This window comes from Cyprinodon tularosa, unplaced genomic scaffold (assembly GCF_016077235.1).
Source record: "Cyprinodon tularosa strain WSP-4 unplaced genomic scaffold, ASM1607723v1 ctg30, whole genome shotgun sequence".
Taxonomy (NCBI): Eukaryota; Metazoa; Chordata; class Actinopteri; order Cyprinodontiformes; family Cyprinodontidae; genus Cyprinodon; species Cyprinodon tularosa.
The window spans coordinates 6,116,085-6,142,146 of NW_024039008.1; the positions used below are offsets into that span (position 1 = coordinate 6,116,085).

At 36.4% G+C, this 26,062-nt stretch overlaps 1 protein-coding gene and 2 long non-coding RNA genes across 3 annotated transcripts; 2 read left to right on the plus strand and 1 right to left on the minus strand.

The window, feature by feature from the left end:
• Positions 1 to 13,270: 13,270 nt before the first annotated feature.
• LOC119787616 lies at positions 13,271 to 17,045 on the plus strand. The gene is made up of 3 exons (XR_005281341.1): positions 13,271 to 13,425; positions 16,682 to 16,799; positions 16,882 to 17,045. It is a non-coding gene; the product is annotated as an uncharacterized LOC119787616 (long non-coding RNA).
• Positions 17,046 to 17,359: 314 nt separating this feature from the next.
• Positions 17,360 to 19,097, plus strand: LOC119787617. The gene is made up of 2 exons (XR_005281342.1): positions 17,360 to 18,165; positions 18,710 to 19,097. It is a non-coding gene; the product is annotated as an uncharacterized LOC119787617 (long non-coding RNA).
• Positions 19,098 to 20,246: 1,149 nt separating this feature from the next.
• LOC119787615 (beta-1,4-galactosyltransferase 1-like) lies at positions 20,247 to 22,814 on the minus strand. Its single transcript, XM_038291582.1, has 2 exons — positions 22,443 to 22,814; positions 20,247 to 21,020 (listed from the first exon to the last, which is right to left on the minus strand). The coding sequence occupies exons 1-2, from the start codon at positions 22,812 to 22,814 to the stop codon at positions 20,352 to 20,354; spliced, it is 1,041 nt and encodes a 346-aa protein (XP_038147510.1). The 3' UTR covers positions 20,247 to 20,351.
• Between the last annotated feature and the right edge of the window lie 3,248 nt (positions 22,815 to 26,062).

The window sequence follows — 26,062 nt, forward strand, 5'->3', positions numbered from 1 at the left end:
TAGACGCAACTCTACTGTACATATAGAACTCTCTATGCTCGCTCAAATTTTTAAGAAAAAAAGTGTTTTAAGCATGTTCTTTAGGAGGATATAAAAGCTCAAATGAAACTTTAAAACAACAATTGATTACTATTGCAGCATCTTTATGAGTTTCATTCAGACTAAAGTAAACGTTGATTTGTTTTATTTTACCATTCTTGTAGAGGGTGTTGCTCCATTATCTGTGGTTAAAATGTGGTTAACTCAAACACCAAAGTTGAGCTAATTCTAACAAAGAAAAATCAACATTACCAAGGTTTAAAAAAAACTTTAAGTTCAATATGTCTACATAGCAAATAGCACATAAAGACTAACATTATATAATATAATAACCCATCCTGTAGGAACACATTTCAAAATCTCATACATTAATTCAAATAGTAAGCTTCTCTGTTGTTTTTGGATGTCGTGTAAATACTGCTAATAACGAATCAAATTAAAACTGCTCTTTATTTTAAAATTCTCTATTCTGCATATTCTACCTGAACATTAATATAGAATAACGTTCCCTGTCTGCATATAAGATCTATCATCTCATGGCGGACACACCTCAGACTGACTGGGCTACTGGGCTGTGTGACTGCTTTGCGGATGGAAATACATGTAAGAGTCCATCCTTTTACAATGCATCATCTTAACATGCTAAATTTTTATATAAATGCTTAAAGGCTTTATTTCATTGTGTTCAAATATTGTTTTTTTTTTCAGGTTGCTATGGCTTCTGGTGCCGTCCTTGCCTTGCCTGCAAGGTCTCAAAAATGTTTGGAGAGAACCTCTGTCTCCCCTTATGTGATATATGTGTGGATAATTTTGTCTCTCCTGCAGCACTGTCTTTAAGGGTTGCAATTAGACACAAATATGGAATCAGGGTATGAAAACATGAATTAATAATGTAATAAATGCTTGAGAAAGAATAAAAAAATGTTTATTTGTGCTCTTTTGTAGGGTTCCCTCTGCCGGGACATTCTTGTGTCCTGCTGCTGCACAAGTTGTGCCTGGTGTCAGATGCATCGGGAGTTAAAATATCGCCAAAACTCCCCTGTTATAATCAATGCACAGCTGCAACCAATTGTCAACAGGCAGCCTCCATCTGCAGGCTTCCACCACTGACAAGAAACGACTCAGACTTCATTTCAGCGTTCAAAGAACCGCTTTTTCTTTTGATCTATGAAATTGAAACGCAAGATCGTTATCATTTTTATTTTTGCCCTGACATGTATAGTTTTGCTAAATTTGAAAATAGTCTATTAACAAGTAACATTTTAAGTGATGAGATTTCCAATTTAAATCTTAATCTACGTCTTCTTAAGATGTATAAAGAAAAAAAGCTTTTAGTTTGTTATTTGTAATGGTGAAATAAAAAATTATTCAGAATAAAATTTTCCTTTCTTGGGCATTACACTTTTAAACATTTGTATAACATTAATTAAACATAATAAAACAAGAGAAACAAAACCCTTCTCGTTACTGTCTGGTTGAATTTTTTGTTTTATTACTGAACTAGAAATTCAGTCAAACAATTATTCTAAGATCTAATGATTTTGATTCAGCACATCCTGGCAGCACCTTCGTCAGGCACACATTCCTAGCATCTGGGCAAATCTTTTTATAGATTGTGTGGTGAGGAAGGTTGATGCTGAATCAATTGCAGATACCCTCTTTACTTTCACTTGAACTTTTAAAATGCTAATGACAGATCATCTTCTTTCAACTAATGATTTTTCTGGATATTTGATTGGTTAGTGTGTATAGGGCACAGGTTTTAGAGAAAAACTGCTACAAATCTGTGCATGGCATCAGGATTCTGCCAAAAGTCCACACACACAATAAATACTTCTACAAATGGCTTTATATTGTACAGACACTCATAAACTGCTCTCACGTGTATGTTTAACATGTTAGATGCTCAAATAGAGTAACCTGACTCCGCCAGATGGATTTGCTCCGCATATCCATCTGGAAACCTTCCGTTGAAGTAATTTTGGGAAGCGGCGAAAATACTGGTTAGCTGATTGGCCTATGTTGGTGATAGACGGGCCAAATAAACCAATCAGATCAACGAAGCATATGACGTACTAACAGAGCGACGATGAAAACACAACCACAAGCCAGGCTACTCTTGCCGAAACCAGTGGGGAGAAGAGCAAAAACATCTTTTCCTCTGAGAAAAGCCTCCAGAGCAGTGTTTTGCTCTTCTTTCAGTGAAGAAATACTCTGTAATTCCGATAAAACTTGCTCGATAGCCACGCTAACACGTCACACCTCAACCCGCCTCAAAGCCAACGTTGATTGGACGTTCGTTTGGTGAACGGCTCCAAATTTTCTTCAACGGAGAGTCTCCAGACTGATCTGCGAGTGAAACCTTGAAAGCTCGCGAGATCAGGATGGTCTCAAGAGGCTACATATAGAGTACCATGGGCCCAATACTGTATATCACACCCATGAGTGAGTGTTCCTTCTCTGCCCTCTTGTGGTTTTATTTATAGGTGCGTGCAGCCTCCCTGCTCCTCAAGTATGGATCTGTTTCTGCTTGCTCCTGTCAATCAGGGTAACCAGCGTAAAAAAAAATTATATTTGCAATTTGAGCTAGCAGAAACTAACAGACAATTTGAGTTGCCCTTTTTTTGTACATGTCCTATAATCCTTTTTGACGGACACCCTACAGCCAATCAGAATCCAGTATTCATTCAGACCATTTTATATCTATGGATAACTTTGCTTACCAACTTCCAACTCTGGAGGAGAATCTAGCCTGAATTTGCTTTGCTAGTTGGAGGAAGAGGTCAGCCTCAAAGTGCTAAATTTCCTGAGAAGAATCCAATTACAGGCAGATTGATAATTAAGATCTATTATGGTGCTTTTAAAGAAAGAAAAACTCCAAACTCTTACAGGAAATTAATAACTCATAGCTAGGGTGACCATATTTTCATTTTGAAAAACCAGGACACCTTGGAGCGGGGGGGGGGGGGGGGGGGGGGGGGGGGGCGGCGGCTGGGGATCTCTGTTCCCATGCATAGGCCTAGGTAATCCTACATAACATGATATTAACAGTTGATTTATTAAAAATGCTTTTCAGTAAAAGTCAACAGCAATAACTCCAATAACAAATGATAATTTTATTCAAAATGTATTTATTAAAAATGATTAACAATTCCTGTAATGAAGGAATAGCACAATGAAAGAAATAATGTCTCATCTAAACATCCCTCACTTAACAATAAAAGTTAACAATAACTCTCAACTCCCAATATGATGATACTCAGCCTCAGCAATGAATGAAATAATGTCTGTTCTGTAGGCTATTGGTAAAAATAAACAAATGAGCTAATTAACAAAAAATACCTCTTTTGTAGCAAAAATAACTCAAAATGTATCAAAAACGAACAAACATATCAATAGAATATCTTGACTTTCGGAGTCCAGGTGGCTTTTCAGATCCCTTGCACCTCCATTGGACACCAAGACATATGTGACTGCTTTGCACACTGTGCACAAGACCTCCCATTTGTCTCAATCCGGTCTGAAAGCGGGGAAACTCTTTTGTAAATCGTTGGTAAACATACATTTGAGCTTTTGCATGTTGTTGGCGTACTGACAGCCACGCAATCTATATTCTGATTAAGAACAGGGCTGCCCGCACTGGCGCGGCTCAGGGGTGACGTCACACGCAGCGCCATGCACAGTGCCCTAGGGTCTGTAAATTTAATGGTCCATTGAAGGTAATTTAAAAAAAACAGGACATTTCCTCACTTTCTAAAAAAAACCCGGGACGCCCAGGACAGGACGTGAAATACGAACATGTCCTGGGAAATACGGACGTTTGGTCACCCTATGACTCATAGCTAAACACTCAAATTATTAATGTAAGTAGGGAATAAAATAAGGTGAAATTAAAAGCTTTTAAAACTTTGTGACAAAAACTGGAGGAATTAAACTAAAATAAATTAAAGGGAAAAGCAAAAGTTTGCTTTAAAATTAGGTGAGAGTGAAAATGGACTTTTAAAAAGGCTGAATGATTAAAAGGCAACATTCATCTCCCTCTCCTGAAAAGGCCTTTTCTGTATGTGGTAAAGATGAGTAACTTAATCTTTGTAATCACTTGAAACATCTGACAACTTTTCTTTCCACTAACGATTGTTTTTTTTGTTCCTGTCCTACCCTGATGGAGTGAATCACTTTCTCCATGCGGGATTCAGACCTGGAAGGGCTCTCCCCCACACACACACACGCTGTGATGGAAATGAAAATATGGGAAAACAAGACTAAACCAACGATCTTCATCTGCACTGAACCTCTCGGTCTAGTAACTCATAATGTGAGCTGCGACTTGCTACCAGTTGTGTGTGTGTTTAAGAACAATGAGGCAGTGGGGGATTTATTTTCTCTTAGATGGGGAAACAGGGAGACACAAGACTTTTTTCCCTCCGGTGCTAAATTCATTTTATTTAATTAACAACTTGATCTGATTTGAGACCTGGCTTACCTGTTTGGGTTGGTGGCTCCAGGACTGAAACGGGTTGGAGAAAGCATTCAATAAGGGTAAAGTAAGTGATATTTTATTTTTTTCTTTTCTAGATTTTCAACGATGCAAAGAAAAGCTTAATAGCTGAATCATTTAGATGTATTTCAGCATCTTGCAATTAAGAAAATGCTTTCTGAAAAACTGAATTTCTTTTCATGAAATTTTATCTATGGGAACATATCTAAAGAGGGTGATAATGTATGGCCTTGTAGGCTTTCACTAATCGGATAAGTATAATATTTTCAAATAATATGAGAACCAACCTTAAATCTCTAAAACAAAAATGATCTTTCTAAAAAAATGCAACCAGCAACTATGTCTTCCTATGTCGGCATCAGGACTGGAAAACATAGGGTGTGTTATCTTGCCTGTGGCTTGTGCAACAACTTTGTTTATTTATTTCCTGCTATGACTTTGTTCCATAATGTTATTGAAGGACCTGGAAATGGAACCTTAGGCAAATCCAGAGAAAAACGTCCAAACATGGTCTGACGCAGTACTAAAATGTGCACTGGCTTATTCACAAAAAAATTCTCTTTTTTCACAACAGCCATTTTGGAGAGATTAGCTTTACCTCTTCATGATTTTGTGTTATGTCGATTTTTCTCCCTGTGCCATAAATATGTGATGTCCTGACCAAGACAGTAGCAAGTTGATGTTTGCTCTGACTGTTTTAAATTGTAAAAAAATAGCAACTAATAGAGAAAAGATAATATATAATCAAATCTAAAGCTATGTGTCATGTTGTCTTAAATTAGACTTTTCTAAAAGAAAATCTAAAGAATTAGATTTTTCTTTCCGCCATATATTTACACATATATAATTCTAAAACTTATGAACAATGAAAGAAAAGCTGTTCTTGAACTCAAAAAGGATATGAAATCAGTGATTTTCATCCCTTAAAGTGATACAATAAATTATACATTACCAACTACTACTTTGGATGAGTTTTTTAACTAAACTGCTAGATTTTTTTATTTTTTTTTTTGCTGCATTTAAAACATGTATGTTTCTAATAGAGTAATACCTAAAATTATTAAATAGATTTACCGGAAAATGTATAATAGAAAAAAAAAATTAAAAACTATCAAACTAACTATCAAAAATAGGACTAAAATAGCAACTGAAGTAAATTTATAAATAGCTGACAATACTTTCTACTAGGACTGCAACATAAAAGGTGATTATGATTTTTTTACTTGAGAACCCTGAAGACCCCCCACAGCAATTAGATGGAGGGCTCGACATGAAGTTTAACTTTTAAGGATTGCAGCAGAATGTGCAATACAGTGTTCTGATTCTTAGTTCAGAGGTGAGGAGGTCTTCAGAGAGATCTCTTTTTTCTCATCCCAGGTGACAGCGGGTTACAGCAGAATAGTAAATGGTTTGCTGTTTATTGACTAGATGTAAATTACCTGAGTTTTAAAGCCAGACTGAAACTCTTATTTACAGTCAGCTGACTCATTTCCTGGGTTTTCCGCCATGTACGGCTTTGTAATTAGATCTCTTCACCTGTTCACAACACAAACTTCTTCTAAGCTTATTAACAATAAATGGCATCAAAAGAGCGTGGAACGACCTGGGATGTGTCAGGGTGGCTGGAGGTTTGAGAGGAGGACACAAATGGAGGGACCAAAGCTGAAGGTGATTTCTTGCAGATTGAATTTAAAAGGTGGCAACAGAACCAAAGATCCAAAAACATAAGTCCACTGAATCAAAAAAAAAAAAAAGTAAAAACAAGGAATACTAACAAGAATGGCAGGAAAGGGATGACAAACCAGCCAACAGTGACTAAGCAGGAGGTGTATATATGGGAGACAGAAACAAAGACCGGGCTAATCAGCAGACTGGGAGCAGGTGTGGACAGAGGAAAACTAGACATACCAAAGAACTCAAATACAATCAAATATAACTAGAAAAATACTGGAAATAAAATCAATGAAAACTCAAAGGTAAAACTTAAACAGAACCAAAACCATGACAGGATGATGCAGAGACTGAGGCTCTCATTTGAATTTCGGTGGAGGACGCTATCCAGGCACATAAGTTCCGGAATTTTGTGGACGCTGCTATTTTTGTAATAAATAGTAATGTGGACTGCCAATACGAGGGGAGGAAGCGTCCTAGCAAAATGTATAAATGCTCATAAGTAACCAAATTCAGTATGGTTAACTGATCCAAGCTTGGTCCGCACTCAGCACGGATCGGTTTCAGAGAGGTCGTGTAAATGGGGCATAAGCCTATAGCAGCACAAATACAGAAATTAGCAAAGGATAACCTACGTATTTTGGTTGAGGTGTAAGAAAGGTAAAGCCACAATGTGGCCAAGGTAGAGCCAAGGAGAAACATCTACCTGGACTGAAATTCTCCCCTGCTGGATCAAGCTGTTAACGCTCTACCTCCACCTACCTCTCTACTTACCCAACTAAGCAAACATCACTCTGTTTTTAACTATAAACTTAAAAGTAGACAGGGTCTTTTCCATGAAAATATTTGCTGCAACAAATAGTTTTATTCTCAGTACAGACACACCTGACTCCTGCTAATTTATCAGAAGCTCTTATAACTGATCTTATTACGCAATAGCAAATCCCATGATGAATAGTCATTCATTTTTTTCCTTTCTATTTTTTGGTTACATAAAAAGATATCTTTTTTATAATGAAAAAGAGTGGAAAAATATAATTCCTATTAATTCCATTTGACATATATTGATTTTATGAGTGCTGAGCTTCGTTTTTTCAGGCCTCAGAGCTGCAGGGCTATAAGGTGTCTAAGAGAAAGGAGGTTGTTTATCCTATTAAGGAGTGTTTGGGTTAAAAATAATGGTTCTCATAACAAGCTGGAGTGTTTCTCAGGGATTATTTCATAACATTATGCGTTATTTCCAACTGTCTGTCTTTGTTTGGGCAAAAATGTGTCAATATGTCACAGCCTTTCTGCATGGTTTTAATTAGGGAGAGAAAAACGCTGTAGATTGGAACTGTGCAAGACTTTATATGGTGAAGGCTTTTACTGTTGTCTTGTTCTCTTTTATTTTGCAAAGTAAAATAAAGTGTCAACTGAGTGAAATCCATAGATGTCTGTTTATTTAACTGGGCTTCTTTTTCACACGACAGGTTACTGACTCCTTTTAGCTTTTAATCAGGTGAATAAATACTTAGTGTTTTGCTGTTTGCTTTGAGTCTTCCCAGGGCTATTAAAATGAAAAAGGGTTTTAGCTCCCTTTATTAAATAACTAAACAAGTGTGTTATTATATTTTATTTGGGTTATCTTCCCTGAGTGCCTATTATGTTCCTGTGTCACCTCTCCCAATAACCAACGTCATCATGGCCCCTTAACACCTCACCTTGTTTGACCGAGCGACATCTGAGCTAGTAGTGTTCTATGTTTATTCCCTCTCATATTTGAGGTTTTGTTGATGATGTTATAAATGAAAAGATCAAGTCATGACCAGGAAATAAATATTTGGGAAATTTTATTGCTATCACACGGAAATGTGGTCAGTGTACAGTTACTGTTATTGCTGGTTGTTGTTGATTTGTTGTTGAAGTCCCTCCCAGTTTATTAGACCGTTCTTTGACAACTTTCTCGAGTGATAGAAACAATTTTCATATCAGACAAAAGCTTTCTTAACTCAATAATGACAGCTATGATACATTTACAATTAGTTAAATTGTAAAATACAGAGACAAACTCTGTCTAGAATGGAACAAATTGGTAATAGCACTTCTTTGTAGACTAAAAACGTTTGAGGTTTAGGAGTAAAGTCAATACTAAAAAGAACAGAAACAAATTCACCTATAAACCTTTACCTTAATGTTTTAGAAAGAATTGGTAATATAAGCATGTTAGTTATTACAGATAAAAACTAAAAAAAATCTAAAAGCAAAAACTCTTTACTTTAAAAATTGTTCACAATTGCAACATTTATAACATTTATAAAAAGTTCTTTTTCACTTAAAAAACAAACTTTGATCCCTAAAATCACTTAAACTCTGACAGTAAAACTGAAATATTACCAAAGAAAATTTACATCAAGACATTAAAGTTACCCTTAGATTCAAATGTCAAATATATCTCAAATAACAATTAGCACATAAAGATTTATATTATATGCTAACAACCATCCTGAAAAAAACTCAGTGTCAAACCTTATGATTCAAACTACTAAAGTTTACCATCTTATTTAGACAGAGTGCACATAAAATAATTGCTGCAAATGCAAATTTGCAATTTCCATGTTAAAATGCTTAATTCTGCCTATTTTTGTTAAAAAATAATCATCTCATTGAATAAAAGTTCACAATCTGTGACTCAGATTCATCTATGATGGAACAACCTCTGACAGACTGGGATACTGGACTGTTTGACTGCTGTGAGGATGCAAGTACATGTAAGAGTCCAATTATTACGCATCAACTTTAGGGGTTGAATTCTTATGTTGCTTAAATGAATAATAAAAAAAAAAGTCTCAAACATTATGATTTAAAATAGTAAGCTTCTCCTTTTTACCTTTAAGCATTTCTATATGAATGCTTAAAGACTGTATTTCATTGTGTTCAAATATTGTCTTTTTCAGGTTGCTATGGCTTCTGGTGCGGTCCTTGCCTCGCCTGCACTGTCTCAGAAATGTTTGGAGAGAACCGCTGTCTCCCCTTATGTGATATATGTTTTGATTATATTGTCCCTCCTGCAGCACTGTCTTTAAGGGTTGCAATTCGACGCAAATATGGAATCAAGGTATGAAAGAACAAGTTACAGTAATAACAAATATAAATGGTTTGGAAAAAGAAAAATGTTTACTTGTGCTCGTTTGTAGGGTTCCCTCTGCAAGGACATTGTTGTGTCCTGCTGCTGCACAAGATGTGCCTGGTGTCAGATGCATCGGGAGTTGAAATATCGGAAAAACTCCCCTGTTATCATCAACTTACAGGTGCAAACTGTTGTCAACATGCAGCCTCCTTCAATGATGGCAGTTCCTCCAACTGCTGGTTTGCATCACTAACAACATATGGTTCGGTTTTAAATTCAACATTCAAAGGACCACTCTTTGTTTTGGCTCATATACAAATGCAACAACTGATTTCTATAATTTTTCACTTTTCTCCATTAGAAATGGTTCTAAATACTGTAGGTTATCTTATATAACCAGATTTCCAAAGAAAGTCTTGCTCTGGATATTCCTAAGATGTCTTGTGTCTTTCTTTTAGTAGACAATGTACATTTAACCATGTTCTTCACTCTGATTAAACATAATAAAACAACAAAATACGTCTGATTAACTTGGTCAGCCACATACTTATTCCTAGCATCTGGGCTAATCTTATAACATATTCTGTGGTGTGAGTAAGTACTATTCACATGTCATTTTTGCACACATATAATTTTTCTGGGACCAGTCAACCGTAGTTCCCGATGGCCTCTGAGTATCTGGGATTAAGACAGCATTTATAAGTTTATATAAAATTCTGAAATGTGAAACTAAGTTCCGGGGTTGCACGGTGATGAAGTTTGTAGCACTTGAAAAAAACTTGAAGAAAACATAACTTTATTCGTTTACTGTAGTTTTAGTCAACAAAAACTGTCAACATTTTAGTCTAGTTTTAGTCAGGACATCATTTTAACCTTTTACTTTTTTGTCAGCAGATAATATTTAACATTTCCTAAAATTATTTCACATTTCAACATTTTCTCTCATCTTTTTGATAAAAAACACAATTTTAAGGAACACATGCAGACATGGAAGATGTTCTGACAATATTTGCATTTTTATTTTGAACATTGTTAAGGTTCAAAGACACTAACACAAATGCTTGCATTAAAACAAATTAAATACACCTGACAAAGGAAACAAATAAATGAAATAAAGTGTCTTATGAACTTAACACAAGTGCTGGCTGTTTAAAGCTAGTTCACATAGAATAATAAAATAAATAGATTTGAGGTCAATGTTGTCTTTGTTTGAATTTGTCCTTTTCTGACAGGTATAGTTTGTCCACAATGTTTTTCATTTTAGTTTTTTTTTTGGAACAGTGAGCCTTTTAGCAATCTGATCCATCATCTTGACAAAATCCTCACTTTCCACAGTCCGTGAAGGGAGGCCTGTTCGGCCTCACCACAACTCTGACATAATAAGCAGAAGAAGATAAATAGATTGATGAAGCTAATTCCCCAAATACCTACAGATTCTTGCAAGAGTTAAATAATAAAAAAAATAAATAATTCAAAGTAACCATCTATATAATCATTAGGAGAGCATTAACAGGGAAGTATCTGGTTTTTGCTTTAATACATCAGTTTTTCTATTCTTATCCTTGCAAATGGGAATTATTTTATTTTAAACATGGTTTATTTCAAGCCCAAGCTGCTGACATTCTTTTTTTTATTTTTTCATTTCTGTAATAAGCTTTGGCAGACTGAATGTAGTATCCTCATTCTTTAACAAATTCTGATGGAAGGTAGAGCTCCTATTCAAACCTGGTTTCAGTATTTGCATGCGCTTGCATTTCAACCTAGCATTTGCATGGGCTTGTTCCAGCTTATCTAGCATTTGATCACGTTTAAACCAAAGCATATAGAGTGTGATGTAGTATCGATAGAGTTTATGCATCTGTTGAAGCCTGTACAAAAGAGTTCTATATACAATATGCGGTTGAAAGATCCTCTATTACAGCCCAAGGGAAAAGTTAAATGCTCTTTATGCTTTTTATTATGCGTAACGTAAAAATAATTTTAGTTTACAATGGGGCAGCAAAACAGAAAGAGAGAGAAGCTTCCTATTTAGACTGAGGGTTGATGGTGAAGAGATATGTTATTTAAACAAATAACTCTAAAACTGTCATATATTGTTTTGCGAACATACGCCCAACTGGCTTTGCGTTAAGACAACAAATGAAAGTGTGAACCGAGGTCAAATCATGATCAAACAGTTAACTCTGCACACGTGGAATAAATTCACAACACCTTCTGTTCATGATAAATACATGAGATTTAAGAGTCCTGCACAGTACATTATGGCATAGAAAAAAACTTACTGTCTCCATGGAGTATACCCCCCCAGGTTTTCTATAAAATTGTGTGCACTTCCTCCTTGGATGCTTTTTCTGCCTAAAATCTTAAAAAAATCATGAAATAATAAAAATAATAATAAGTAACCTCTGCAAAGTTGACAAAAAAATCACTGAGAATCACCTTTTACTTTAACTTTGTTGTAAAACCGTTCCAAAGTCTTTGTTATGGCTTGGTTTCACAACTTAAATGTAGTTTCCAATAAATTATGTATTAAAATCCTTTATCTTTTCTGTTTTAAGAGCATCTTGCACAGTGTGGTCATGACATGGGGCACGTACGCAGCTGTGTGACAATAACCAGAGATGGCAAAAGTACTCACTTTCCGTACTTGAGTAAAAGTACAGATACTTGTGTTAAAAAATACTCTGGTAAAAGTGGAAGTACTGATTAAACTTCTTTACTCAAGTAAAAGTAACAAAGTACAGGCTTGTAAATTTACTTAAAGTATAAAAGTAAAAGTAGAAACCACTTTTTTCATGCCGTTGCCTACATTTTAAATGGATGTCTGCCAATAGGACTAGATCTCCGTTGTGTTCATTTTCAATCATCTCGTCGTCCATGCTACTATGCTAACGCCACCGCCACCAAGCTGCAATGATTGGCCGCCAATGAATACCGCCAAATCTGTCGATTCATCTTGTAGTGGTGCGTCAAATGCAACGTAGATTCCCATCCAATTAGATTGAATTTGGTATTGATGGCGTGAAAAATAATAACGGTAACTCCATTGAAATGATTCAAAACTAAAGTAACGAGACAATTTTTAAAATGTAAGCAGTAGAAAGTACAGATATTTGTGTAAAAATGTAAGGAGTAGAAGTAAAAAGTCGCCATAAAAATAAGTAGTAAAGTAAAGTAAAAATATCAGAAAAATCTACTTGAGTACAGTAACGAAGTATTTGTACTTCGTTACTTCCCATCTCTGACAATAACTGCAGCTCTGCTCTATTCACATTTAGGAAAAGGGCTGGTAATTATTTAAGACCATTTTTTAAAACAGGACTCAGTTATATCAGGGACATTTTATCGACATGTAGGATGGAGGGACAGAGTGAGAAATGCGTGAATGTCCGGCTCAAATTGGGACATCTGGTCAGCCTAATGAGAAATAATATATCACAATCACGTTAAATAGGCCTGAATGTATCTAAAGTGAGGAGTGATTTGTAAACACAGTTTCTTTAGGGGTGCTGATCTCATTATTTTGCTTTAAAAACAACCAAAAAAATTAAGTTAAGCAAGTTAAGCATATGTTAAGAGTTCAACATAAAAAAGACAAAGATAAATTATCTTCTGTAAAGATTTTATATCTAAGTGCAATTACTGATATGTGGACTACTTCATGGATAAGTAGCACCCATAAAATATTTCTAATTATCTTTATGTTTCATATGTGTTTTGGAGCTTTAATCTGAAAAACAGAGCTGGACAATTCAGGTCCAGAAAATAAAAAAGCCACTATTTGCAGCTCCACACAACGCAATCACTTTGTTAACAGAAAAGGATGAAGGAAAGGTAGGCAGGGCTTTTGCTTTCTGACCACATCAACTTGCTATTCATAATGCAAATAAATAGCATCTACATGAGAATGTATGCAAATTGTGCAGTCCCTTAAACAAATAGTTTGAGGTTAGCACGTCTTCACCACAAAAAGGTTAGTTAGTTGTTGGATTTCTCTGGATAAATCATTTGAGACCATACAGTACTTTGCACAGTCCGTGTTCTAATAAAACAACACTAAGTAATTACAAATCTTTGGATTACAACAATTTTGACCACAGTTTCTCAGGTAAGACATTCTGCTAAAAACCTTAATCTATTTCCAAAACACAATAATAGCATTTTTCCTAAAGGAAGTTTTAAAAAGTAAAAGTTTTAGCTTTTAATCTTTCCATGTTTGCTACAATTTCAAATGGTTTTTATTTCTGTGTATTTATGTATTTATGTATTGACAGTGGAAAGGAAAAACTCCATTTTACCAGAAAAAAACTCAAGCAGAATAAGGCTCAAAGGGAGAGGCCTTCTGCCAAGGCTGATTGGAGGTTCAAGAGGATGACGACAGACATACAAAATGGTGCAGGAATACGATACAAAAGTTAAAGTTTCTTATTTTTAACATCATCATGTCATTGTTTCGCCACAGTTAGATTCAATACTGCATTGCTATTAAACTCTCACACAGCCACTAGAAACAGAAATGAAGTTCAACCCAACTGCAGGCGACGGGAAGATCAGGATTTTCCCCTGCTATGGTCTTTGCCACACTGATCCTTATTATTCCTGCTGGCAAAACAAAACAGCTTTTGTCCACTTGGGGAACCAAAATCGACCAAAATTAAAAGGTCTTTAATACTGCTGTAATAAAAATACAATAAGGTTAACATGTGCAGAAAAAAAGCATAAGTTGATTCAGCATTAATTAGACATTTTTTGGCACCGATACCGATACCCGATACCTGGCTGTGCAGTATTGGTCGATACTGATACCATACCGATACCATCTGTTTGAAATTGATGTGTGTGTGTGTATATATGAAGACCTGCATACAACTTGGATGTAAAATAATTGCCATCATGGCTTTGTCAAGCTGCTGCCTACCTTTGTGAAGCAGGAAAAAGACTAATACAAAGTGAATCTAGTTGAACTTTTTATTTGCCTACCTGGAATGGGTGATGATAGTTGAATAAACCTCTGGTTCTCAAAATGGTATCGGTGCGCTATTTGTTGGTACTCGCCGATACCACCATTCTAGTGCTGTATTGGGGCCCCGTCCGATACTGGTATCAGTATCGGCGCAACACTAATTTTAATCATTAGAATTTGAATACAAAACATCACTGATTCATTAAAATGTTTTCAACATTAGTTATTATGCTAGAATTGCGTGAGTTTTTGAGGTTTGATCTACCATTGATGATCTTAACCAGGAAGCAACCTTTTTGACTATAACTCAACATTGGCTGCTGGGGCCGCTGACTGGACCGGACCAGGCATTTGAACTGGGTCGGGTTCGGTAGCTCTGTCCCCAGCCCCGACCAGCCCTGGATCTCACGGATCTGTTCTGCTGCACTGTAGTCAACCAAAATCCCAGACGATTTTGAAATTCCCCCCGGACATTCTTTTAGGTATGAAAAGTAGGACATGTCTGGGAAAAAGAGGACGTCTGGTCACCCGACCATATCAACAATTTGAACCAATCAGCGCACAACTCATCTAAATATTCATGAGCATAGCATAAAAGGAAGAAAACCTGTTGTTTCATTCCGGGGCTCTTAACCAGGGTTGCATTAGGGCTCATAGAACAGCAAATATGCCATTTCCACCAATGTTACACACCCTATTCAGAGACCTTAAGGACCAGCAGCAAATAACCTATATAATCATTCTATGACGCCTTTGAAGTAAAAATTACCCTTCACTATGAAATTTGTTTTGCTAAGAAAAAAGAATGACACCAATTACTGGTATGTTTGATCCAAAGTGGTGGAATGCATGGTATCCAGGAAATTATCCATTAAAGCTACAGTGTGTAATAATTACAGGCATATAAAGTCAGAAATTTAATATATTATACATAACTATGTTATTTATCATCACCTATGAGCTCAGCCTTTTAACCATAATATTTGCGCTGCCTTAGAATTCGTTATTTATAATTACATAGGAGCGGGTCTCGCAGCCATGGAGGCTGACATCTTTGCGCTACGGCAAGCGCAGAGGCAACAAACTAGCGATTGCGAGATCTCCCATGACGCTCGAAAATAACTACGGCAAGTTGAGAGAGATGAACTGAGACGGTACTGAACAGTAGATGGCAGTATTATGCCTGAGAAGCGTTTAGTCTGCCTGAAACCAAAGAAGAAGAAGAAGCAGGTATACTGCGCATCAGTAACAAGAAAGGTGAACAAAGGCGGCAGGCGTGAGTGACTTTGCAAACTGTTTGGCACTGTGTGGCCAAACATCAGACGAATGGAGGATCATGCCTACTCTGTATCACAACGAAAAGCGGCGGACACCGAACCCCCGTCATCTAAGAAGCGGAAACACGACGAGAATAAACGCAAGCGTGACAAGAAACGACAAAAAACACGGATCAACATTGGCACGGCATTTACACGATGGAAGTCACTGATGGAGGAAAAAGGTTTTCAAAGTGACGCTCAAGTTGCCAGTTTTCTCTTGGACAGGTAATTAATCCTACACACACAATTGTCTAATATCACTGCAGTTTTTGGAGTACAGGATGCTCAGACCTGTCTAAAACAATAACATGCTGCGGCGTGATGATGCTGTTCCTCTCCAGTATACTTATTCAGCAACGTCCCTGACGTTTCATAGGTAATGATTCAGTAATTTTCTGTAAAATAATTTTCTGGATATATACCTCGGTTACTTCTCTCCGGCTCCTTTGGAGATCTTCAAGCGTTTCCTCCTCTGCTCTCACCCCGCTGGCACCCCTCTCTCGCCTGGCCCTAGCTGCACGGCCTCCCTGCCTTCGCCCTCGTCCTCTCCCTCTTCCTCGCGTTGTAACCCCCGTGCCACCAAAATGACTTGGACTCTGTAAACGGGGAATATATATTCTTCCAGCGAACACAATCTCGCTGTTAAACTAATGACTACAATTAGTAGTCTGTTTATATCACCATGCAAAGCAGCTCACCAAAACGTCACAACGATGTAGAAAAAATAACGGGTATATTTATTATCTTAAGTCTACATGAAATCTATACCCTACTCAGACTAATGAAATACTATCTGTAAAATTATCTATGTAAACAAACCTCATCACTTGAGAGGGTAGGTGATGCGGACGTCGTGGAAGAAATTTTGTCCCGTAACGCTCGCCGTACTGTTGGGGGGGAGAAGCGGTGGGGGGGAGATGTTCATGTTGCTGCGGTCTGCAGTCTGACCGCTAGATGTCGCTGAAAATTACACACTGTAGCTTTAAGAGTCTCTGTTTACCACAGAACAAGCTTAACAGAAAGACTGCAGGGTGAATGACAAGGTAAAACATTAAACACTGAGTGTTGGTTCTTTTTTCTAGTTTCTGCAATAAACTTATTTAACAAGTGCAAGTTCAGAATTTGTGTCTCCGATGGAAGAGAAACCCCTGAGAGACTGGGACAGTGGTCTCTGCGACTGCTTTGAAGATGCAAAAACATGTAAGAGTCAAACTTTAAATCTTCTATAAATAATACAGCGCACGAACCTTGATCACACAATGTCTGTGTATTTATGTTTTAGGCTGTTAGGGTTTCTGGTGTGGCATTTGCCTTGCCAGCACAGTTTCAAGACGATTTGGAGAAGGCAGCTGTCTCCCACTGTGGGACGTATGTTGTTACGGGTTTTATGGGTGTATTCCTCCTGCAGCCGTGTCCATGAGAGCTGCCATGCGATATAAATATAGAATCAAGGTAGGACAAGATTAGATGTTTAGACATTATTATACACATCATGTTAACAGTAAGCGATTTTTGATGTGCTCATTTCTAGGGGTCCCTCTGTGAAGACATATGCATTTCGTTTTGCTGTGCCGGCTTGTCTTGGTGTCAGATGCATCGTGAGCTGAAATTTCGCAAGAAGGAGCCTATTATCCTCAATATGCAATCTCAAACAGTGGTCAACATGCAGCCTGCTCCAATGATGATGATGCCTCCTCCAGTCTATTATCCAACCCAGCCAGCGATAGTCCAGGCTTCCCCCCAGTAAAGGGCTGATCTGATTTCACCGATTATGCACAAGACAGTGATCTTTTGAAGAATTATGCAAAATGGAAGGGTGTGTTTAGATAATTGTGCTTTATTTAGAAATAGAATAGAACAGAATAGAAAATCCCTTTATTGTCCCCCAATGCTATGGAGGACCAATCCTGCCATTATAGAAAACACATACAGAAATAAACTTAGGACTAAATAATATAAAGATGCATGAAAAAGTGGCTAATGTTATGAATTTGTGTGCCATTAAATGCAACATATAAATAAAAAGAAGTTATTTCTTTAACAATTGATCAATTATCTAAAAACATTTATCATAACTTCCACTTTTATTTTATCTTTTCTTCTTGCTGACTTATTTTGAACCCATTTATTTTCTGTAATACATTATTTTATTTTTATTTTTATCTTTATTTCATGTTTGTGTATTTATTACAAGTTGTTTTTTTTTTGTTCCAGATTTCCACTGTAACCCTTTTCATTGTTGATATTTATTCACGCCAAAATTAAAATACATTGTTATTTATGTTTCATGCCGATTCACACCACAATATTTTTACACAACTATTGGCCAAAGCCTAGCTCCCCGGAAATGGTAATTAAGTAAGAGTAGTGCAGGATTGGATTTTCCCTCCAGGCAAAGATGTAGCAATGACTAACTTATGGAATGCCATAGAAAACTAAGGCAAGTTGCTGATTTGTCAGAATACATCACGATTTCTAATGATTATGTTCTGTATTGTCTCGACTGCTTAACAGACAGAATCAAACTGCTAGAAGCAACTACTGAAATAGATCTTGACCCAGCAGCGTTAACCCCTTGAACCCTACGGACCCACCGGCGGGTCCAGCTGCTACGTGACCTCGTAATTTTACCAAACCCCCAGTATTGATGTAAAAAGCATATTTGGCACAGTTTGGTGACATTTATGGATAAATGTGCCAAAATGGCCTCTCCGCCTAAGAAATTTCTCACTAATACCATTCTAAAATAAATATGATTCATCTGATTGAGTCCAAATTTGGTATATTTTTACACAACATTTAGATTTGAAAGTCTGTACTACTTTTTTGTGCTATAAATAATATTTTGGTAGTGTTTTACAATGTTTATTTCAAAGAAAATTTTGGCGAGGTTCAAAAAATGCTAAATATTTTGTATTTTGTCCCTAATATTTCAGGCAGGGTCAAAGCTACAATGGTGCTGACACCAGAAAACCATTCTATGACATCTTACCTTTACAGACGTACCAAATGTTTCTTCTTAAATCTAATAGCTTTGAGGCTATAAGTTATTTACTTTTGTGTGTTTTTGTCAGGCAGAAATTTATTTATACTCCCTTAGGGTGTAAGAGGTTAAGAAACTTGGGCGAGGTGGTGTTGTGCTAAAAACTGACAGTCTGCCAAAAGGTGATCGGCTTAGATGGGGTGTGTCACCGTAGAGCAGCAAGCTCAAAGAAATCAAACACTATTTTGAAATCAAATGCTATTAACACAAGTAAAACAGTTATATTGTATAATCAAGGTTACATCAGATGTGTGTATTATTTGCCTTTCTCCTCCTCTTCTCCCTATCAAAGGATTCAATCTGCAAATTTTCCCTCATAAACATCTCAAAATCCTAAACAGACTTTGGCAAAAAAGTCAACTTTAGGCAACGTATTTGCAGTAAGTTTGCTTAGATTTAAAAACATTCTGTAACGTTACTGTACTGTGATGGATGTAACTCAATAAATTATTTAAGAAAAATGTTTTTGTCATATTTTGTTTTTTATTGGGGGACATTATCCATTAATTTTGAAAAATGAAAGTACAGATAGTGCACACTACAAAATGCCAAATTTCAAGGAAGAACCAAGGTTTATTAATATTGATCTGAACTTCCAATACTGATTAAATTCCTTGAATAGAAAAAAAATTGGGCATCTTAACTCACCAAAGAGAGATAATGAATTATCATATGAATATCAAAAGGACATTCTTTCCTAAAGTCACTTTATGACACAATATTAAATATATCTTCCTTATCTCAACCCCTCCAACACAAAAATAATAAAAAAAGACTACTTGCCAAACAATAATTCATGCTAATTTATTTACCCATAGGTTAGGTTTATTCAATGATGATTATAAAGTTAATGTGTGTCCATATGGAACATTGGAGAAATGAGATGCCTCACTCTGTTTACTGCAAACTGTCATGCAACGGTGGTAGAAAATTGCTGATGTTTGTGCAAGGCTAATCACAGTTATCAGGAGACCAGTCTATTCTGTGATTCAATCAGAGGATTATTTTGTCCTATGACCTGATCAATTGCCTTGTCAGAAGAACACTATTTTGTAACCCACCCCTTGTGTTATGATCTGCTAATAAAAAGGCTTCTGCTGAGGAAGCCCGTCAGAGAGTAGATGTAGCTGAACGTAGCTCTCTCCTTCTGCAGAAGCCGTTAAAAAATCCCGCTTCTGTGTGGACTCAGTTTCTTTTTTATGAACCTACATTTTTGAACCCAACACCATACAATATAATTTCTTTGTAAAACTGCTTTATTCCACTCTAAGGTAAATAGTGTAATATATTTTATCAATCTGACATGTAAAAAAACACACTTTATTTTTACTTTATGATTTGCTTATACAATTCTTTATTAAAAAAAACAAGGTGAAGATGGAAGGTCAGACCTATCAGGTTTGTTGAACACATTTATTGAACAATTTGTCTTAGAAACTGGCAACAAAATGTTGAACATGTAAAATAAGCTCTTATTGACTTTTGGAAAGAATAAGGCGAACAATCCTTCCTCCCTTTTCTGTAACAGTTATCTTACAGTTTCATTCATAGTATATACTGAAGCTATTTTACTTTTAAAATAAATCCAACAAATTGGTATTATTACATTTTCTAGCTGCTTTTAAAAAGATAAACACAAATCTATGACTGCCACCATTCCAAGTTAAAACGTCTGAACTCCAGTTAAGACAGGGGTCTAGTGTCGGTATTTAAACTGGTGGAGCCTGGACATCCACAGTGATAAAAGTGTACATTTTGTCCTTCAAAATCTCTTTGACAGTATAATTTAGAGAATTAAGTCCATCAGTATCAATATTGATTGCTGTTTCTTTTGCTTTGATAGCATTCTTTGGATTTACCTCATTGTGTAAGTCTCTTTTATGTTTGATCATCTTGTATTTTGCAATTTTGGCGTCTGGCCGTGATATAGACATTCCTCGAAAGATGATTCTATTGTAGAGATCGTCATCCTCACCACCCCAGCCCCAGAAAGTGTTTGAGAAGCCGTTGACCTTCAAGAACTGCTCCTCTGACAGTAAGGAGACCCCACCGAAGGCCGTTACTGAAGATAATACATAGTTAAATTTGTCTATAGCCACTGACAAATGTCTTGGATGTTCAGAACATCTGTAGAGGTTTCTATCGTCTATGGGTACCAGGTCTACATCAGCAAAGGCAAAACACTCATAACCGTATTCACGTAGTGCTTCAACAAATCCTATATTCATCAGTTTAGCCCGGTTAAACACTCCGTCTCCCTCCTGGTTGATGATGTAAACGCCGTAGTCCAACTGTTGGTGCATCAGGATCGGATGGACATAATAAAGCCAGTGGTTAAGGTGTTCGTAACGATTTCGGAATGGGATTATGATCGCCACCTAGAAGAGGGATGCAGTTAAAATTTTTATCTGATAAATTGATGCATTGTAGATGTAGTTATAACAGTGGAGGACAAAGACTCCTCTAAATAGTGTTGTTAATGTTGTCGCTATGTCGAAGCCTTTTCTTTTCAGTAAGGATAACTTTTAATCATCATAGCATTTCAAAGTGACTTGATTTATGGAAAATCGACATGCTAGAGAGCTCTAGAAGCTACAGTACTAGACCTTTCTTTGCAATAAGGCAACGGTGTTAGAAATGAGTAGTGTTAGAAATTGACAATGACTTTTGTTAATTATAAGCTATTTAAATGTTTCAAAAAAGTTCTTTGCTGCATTTCCATGTTAGCAACTAAACCTTTTTTAGTAATAAATAAGAAAACATTTGTTTCTTTTCCCCTTTTTGTTACCCAGCGTTTTAAATCCAATTGATCAAAAATCACTTTATCGTAAATAAATGAGAATGAGAAGATAAAGGATGCATGCCAACCCGTGATTACCCTCAGACCCTGAAGCAGCTGGAGGAACCGGATAGATCTACGTCTCACAGAGAACGGAGAGCTCTGATGTCAGGGTGTCCTCAATCGGCAGCTCATACCACTCCCTCTGCACCTGTGGTACTTCCTGGTCTGGCTGAAATACCAGATCCCGAACAGATGCAGCTGGGAAGCATATGCTAATTTGAAATTTGTATGAGTGTAGGAGTCTGCAACCTGTCATATTCAAACAGCTATTTTTGGTCAGACTAGGTAACAGCCATTTAGACCCGCATTATTACATGAATCTTTAATCAAACACAACCTGTTATTTTTTTTTCAAATATCTGTTGTGTAGGGAACCTGTTGCCATCTTAAACAACCAAACATTAATTGGTATTTCTTGCTTTTAAAATAGTGATCAAATATATAATTTCCAAGCTAATTAAAAGAAAAACGGCTCTAAAAACATATTTCTGATCCTTTTTATGTCTTTCTGTTGTAAAGATTCAGCTCAAATATTCTTTATAAAAACCACAAAAGCTCCTATCACCGTTTTTTTGTTCTTAAAGTAGATTGGTTAGTTATTAATATCCTTTTTAGCTTCTATTAAAAACAATTCCACAGGTTGCAGACCCTGGCCTACCCTTTACCCTATTAGAAGCCTAAATCATGTATCATTTAACAGTTGATGGGCATCGGTAAATGCTACATTTTAGAAAAGACCTAGTAAAATCTCTTTTAGTTTGTCTTTAAAGTAACTCCAGAATCTTGTATTTGACGGATTCATATTTTTTTCTTTTCTCTGTGTACAGAAACAATCCTTCTGAGTCTGAAGTTGAAGCTGAGTCTGAAATTAGACTCAGTATCTCTACTTCACTTTACACGTTAACATTTAGCATCCGTTCATTTGTCTTATAATATACTTGTCTACCTGTTGACTTACCTTCTGCTTTGAAATGTAGTTTGGGGGTTTATATCGTCCTCCCTGGCGAAGTGAAGACCCAACATGATTCCTGACACTCTCCAGAGTGCGTTTGGTTTCGAACTCAACAAGAAGTGGACCCACAAGAGTTGGAGGGGTGTCAGGGCACACATCCAAATGTCTACTTGTTGTTTTATGGCGGACGTCTGAGGTGTGAGTTGTCCAAACATGCTCCATAATCTTTCTAAAAGGGGTCCGGTTTCTTTCCAACACACCTTGTGGTACGAAAGGAAGTCTCATAAAACTGCCGTTGCTGTGGAATGAAAATATAGTGTAACATATTATTGAAAAAAAAGCAGAAAGTGCCAAAATGTAGAAAATTTTTCCCTGCATATCTTAATGTTCAGCACTGTGTTCACTGCGGTCCCTTTTCAGCTTTGCTTCTTATTTTCTCTTTCACTCACATAAGATCCCACCTTTTTTTTTTTTTCACAAAAAACTTGCTTATCTAATATACCAGGAATGTGCAAAGACGGTTCTCAGAGGTGACTGTACTGCAGGTTTTACAGGTTTCTCTGCTTTAGCAAAGCCGATTATCGTGATTACAGTTCAACAAAAGCCTGTTAATCACCAGATAAGGAAAATTGGCGGGGTTGGAACAGGGAAACCTCTTAAACTGAATACTGCCTTTGTCACAGTGGTGCTGAAGGTTTGACAGGACCCAAATGCAGACACAAAACTTGATAGGTTACTTAAAGGTTTAATAACAAAAGTTTAACAGAAGTAAAAATCCAAAAATATAAATCCACAAAAATCCAAAATGCTGAAAACCAAGAATACTCACAATAACAAGGGGACAAAGTAATGATGACAAACCAGCAAAGAGTAACAGAACAGGAGGAGATTATATGGGGGAGAGAACCAAAGACCAGGATAATTAGCAGATTGGGAGCAGGTGTGAACAGGGGCAAGAAGGGAGCTAGAGAAAAGGAGACTGACACAAGAGGGCAAAGAGGAAATATCTAAGAACTCAAATACAATAAAAAATACCTAGAACACAAGAATCGAAAACTCAGAGTGTGTATGGCTGTTTCTTTTGGACAATTTGAAGATCAACTTGATAAGAGCATTTCAAAGCTAGCTCAACAACTTTGGCTGTTTTTTTTTTTTTTTATCAATGACTGTTTGAGACAAGTTTGGAAGTGTTCAACCGGTCTTTCTTTTAAGTGGCTGTGGCTTGTCTGCAAGTGACATTGCAGCTTTGATGGCTTCATAGACTCGTTTGACAGCACAGTAGAAAAAAATGACACACATTGGAAATTCAAGGTCATCTGTCTGTTTGAAGGTAAACCCAAACTTCAGATAATTGTGTGTATATTTTTGGGTCTTCTCTCTTTTAGGCTTACCCGTTACAGCTGTGGGGCCTACAGCAGGCAGGCCTACATCATCATTTTTATTTTCACCTGTGGTATCTGAGCTGGATGGAAGGCTTAACTGTTTTGTACTTGTTTTCCTTTCTTTTTTTGTGTTACAATTGATCAATTCTTTATTTTTTCGATTCAAACATAAGCACTTGATGCTAACATAATAAGAATGGACTCTTGGCCAATCACGGGGGACCTGACAGGGCCAGCGAATCATATACGGCCTTGTAATTGGTGGTGCAGCGATAGGGGCGGGAAAGCTGCAAGCTGCCTGTTACAGCCTTTGAGTTAGCTTTTTTTTTTATTACTTCAATTCTCTTTTTGTTCATACTTATTTGTTCACGGTAACTATTTGAAGTCCTGCCCTCTCTAAAGATGTTGTTTGAGAGGGTCTTCATGTTGTTTTAATGCCTCTTCCATCAGCTGACGTTGTTTACTCCGGAGAACAGCTGATGGCACTAATAAATAAAATCTGTTAATCTCACAGAGAAAGAGTCAGTTTAGAGTCACACATCTTGTATAGGTACAGGGGACAGAGCCGCTGAATGATCACTTGAACTCTGAAGTTAATTCACCAGCTGTATTTCTCACTGAAACTACAAAAGGGCCACTATAATCTTTTCTTTGTATTATTAGCTTATAATCAACTAATTAAAGCTTTTATACTACAGAACTATGTTTGCTATTTTTTTATATCTGTAAAATATTCATATCACATATTTTGTTTGATTGTGGTGCACCAGTATTTTTGGGAATCGTCTTTATTAACTAAACTTTTAATATTCTTTGCAAACATATATAGTTGCACATTATTTCCAGAGGGCAACAGGAAACTGTTCTTGATAGAATTTTTTTATTTACAAGAAGAAAACTGAAGTATTTATATTACAAAATGGGGTTTTATTCATTAACGTAAGAAACATTGAAAAGTGCATATAACTGAGTTTTAAAAAAATATTTTCTACATCAACCAATGTAAAAACTTATTTTTTTTACTGCGTTTCTTTTCTTATTTTATTTTATGTTATCAATTATAAGATTGGATTTGACATTATACCTCACATAAGTTACAAACTAAAATGTGGCTAATCAAACCACTTTTAAAAGTCGATTATTACTTTTAAGTACTACTCTTTAGTCGTCACAAACATAAGACTTGCATTTTACTTTTGCAAAGTAAAAACAGTCTGTTTGTGAAATTTTCAGCTAACATTGAAAGAAAAGGTTATAGATATATTTGATATATTTAACAGACATATGTTTGTTAAAGAAAGATTTAGGAAACAAATTCTTTAGAAATGTTATCTTATGTTTGGATTTTGGTGTAATGATGGCAAAAGATTGTTCCTGATTCTTACTCATCTCAAAAAATAGTTGTTGTTCCTCATTATCACTTTAAGAGGGAGACTATGAACTGTTCTCTGTTTAATTGTTCTAGGGATATGAAAAATTATGTTTCAGTAAATGAATCAAAGATATTTTAACTTCCAGTTCCTGATTAAAATAGTAGGAAATATTTTGTCCGGACACCTTGGCTGTCAATCATCCCATGTCATCTAAGTCCCGCCCACAGGTAAAGGGGCCAGCTGTTCGACAAAAAACATAATTCCATTTCCAATGTTATTTTTCAACGTTTCAAAAAAAAAAAGATTTTGAACAAACTTTATGGACAAAATTTAGTTCCATAGTTCTGAAGAAAAACCTAAATCTCATTCCTCTCATACAGATTAAAGCTCAGTGACATGGACCCTGGTTCTCCTTTTAAATAGTGCAGTCATGTAAAATGAGTCACTACTATCTAAGGAAGTGGAATAGGTCTGGAATAGTTTGATCATATGTTTAGAAATAGAAAACAAGATCTAATTTAAATTCTTTTTATTTTTTAATGAAACAAATTTCAGAGTTCAGACTTCTCCTGGGATGCAGCAGCAGTTGGCTGAAACACTGCAGATCCATCCATGCATTTAAGTCTGAGTATCTCCATCAGGAACAAAAGATCCTTGGAGATGTCCTGGCTGCCTGTGCTGCTGGGACAGACAGAACCTGGTTGGGTCATGGTTCTTATGATCCGGTTTAAGGAGAAGCTGTGAGGAACCAGCTGATCTCACTGTTTGTCACATGCAGCTTATGAGCAGACTTATTTCAGTACCTGGAATCTTCCTCCTGTTGGGTCTGTGTTTTCAGTTCTCCACTGTTTGCCCCAGAGGACTGGTCCAG

Excerpts from the sequence above, each read along its gene's own strand:
- LOC119787615 (XM_038291582.1), bottom strand. The coding sequence starts at position 22,814 with ATGCAGGGAAAAATTTTCTACATTTTGGCACTTTCTGCTTTTTTTTCA. Across the intron at positions 21,021-22,442 it reads ACTACATTTCAAAGCAGAAG|GTGGCGATCATAATCCCATT; the intron begins GTAAGTCAACAG and ends TCCCTCTTCTAG.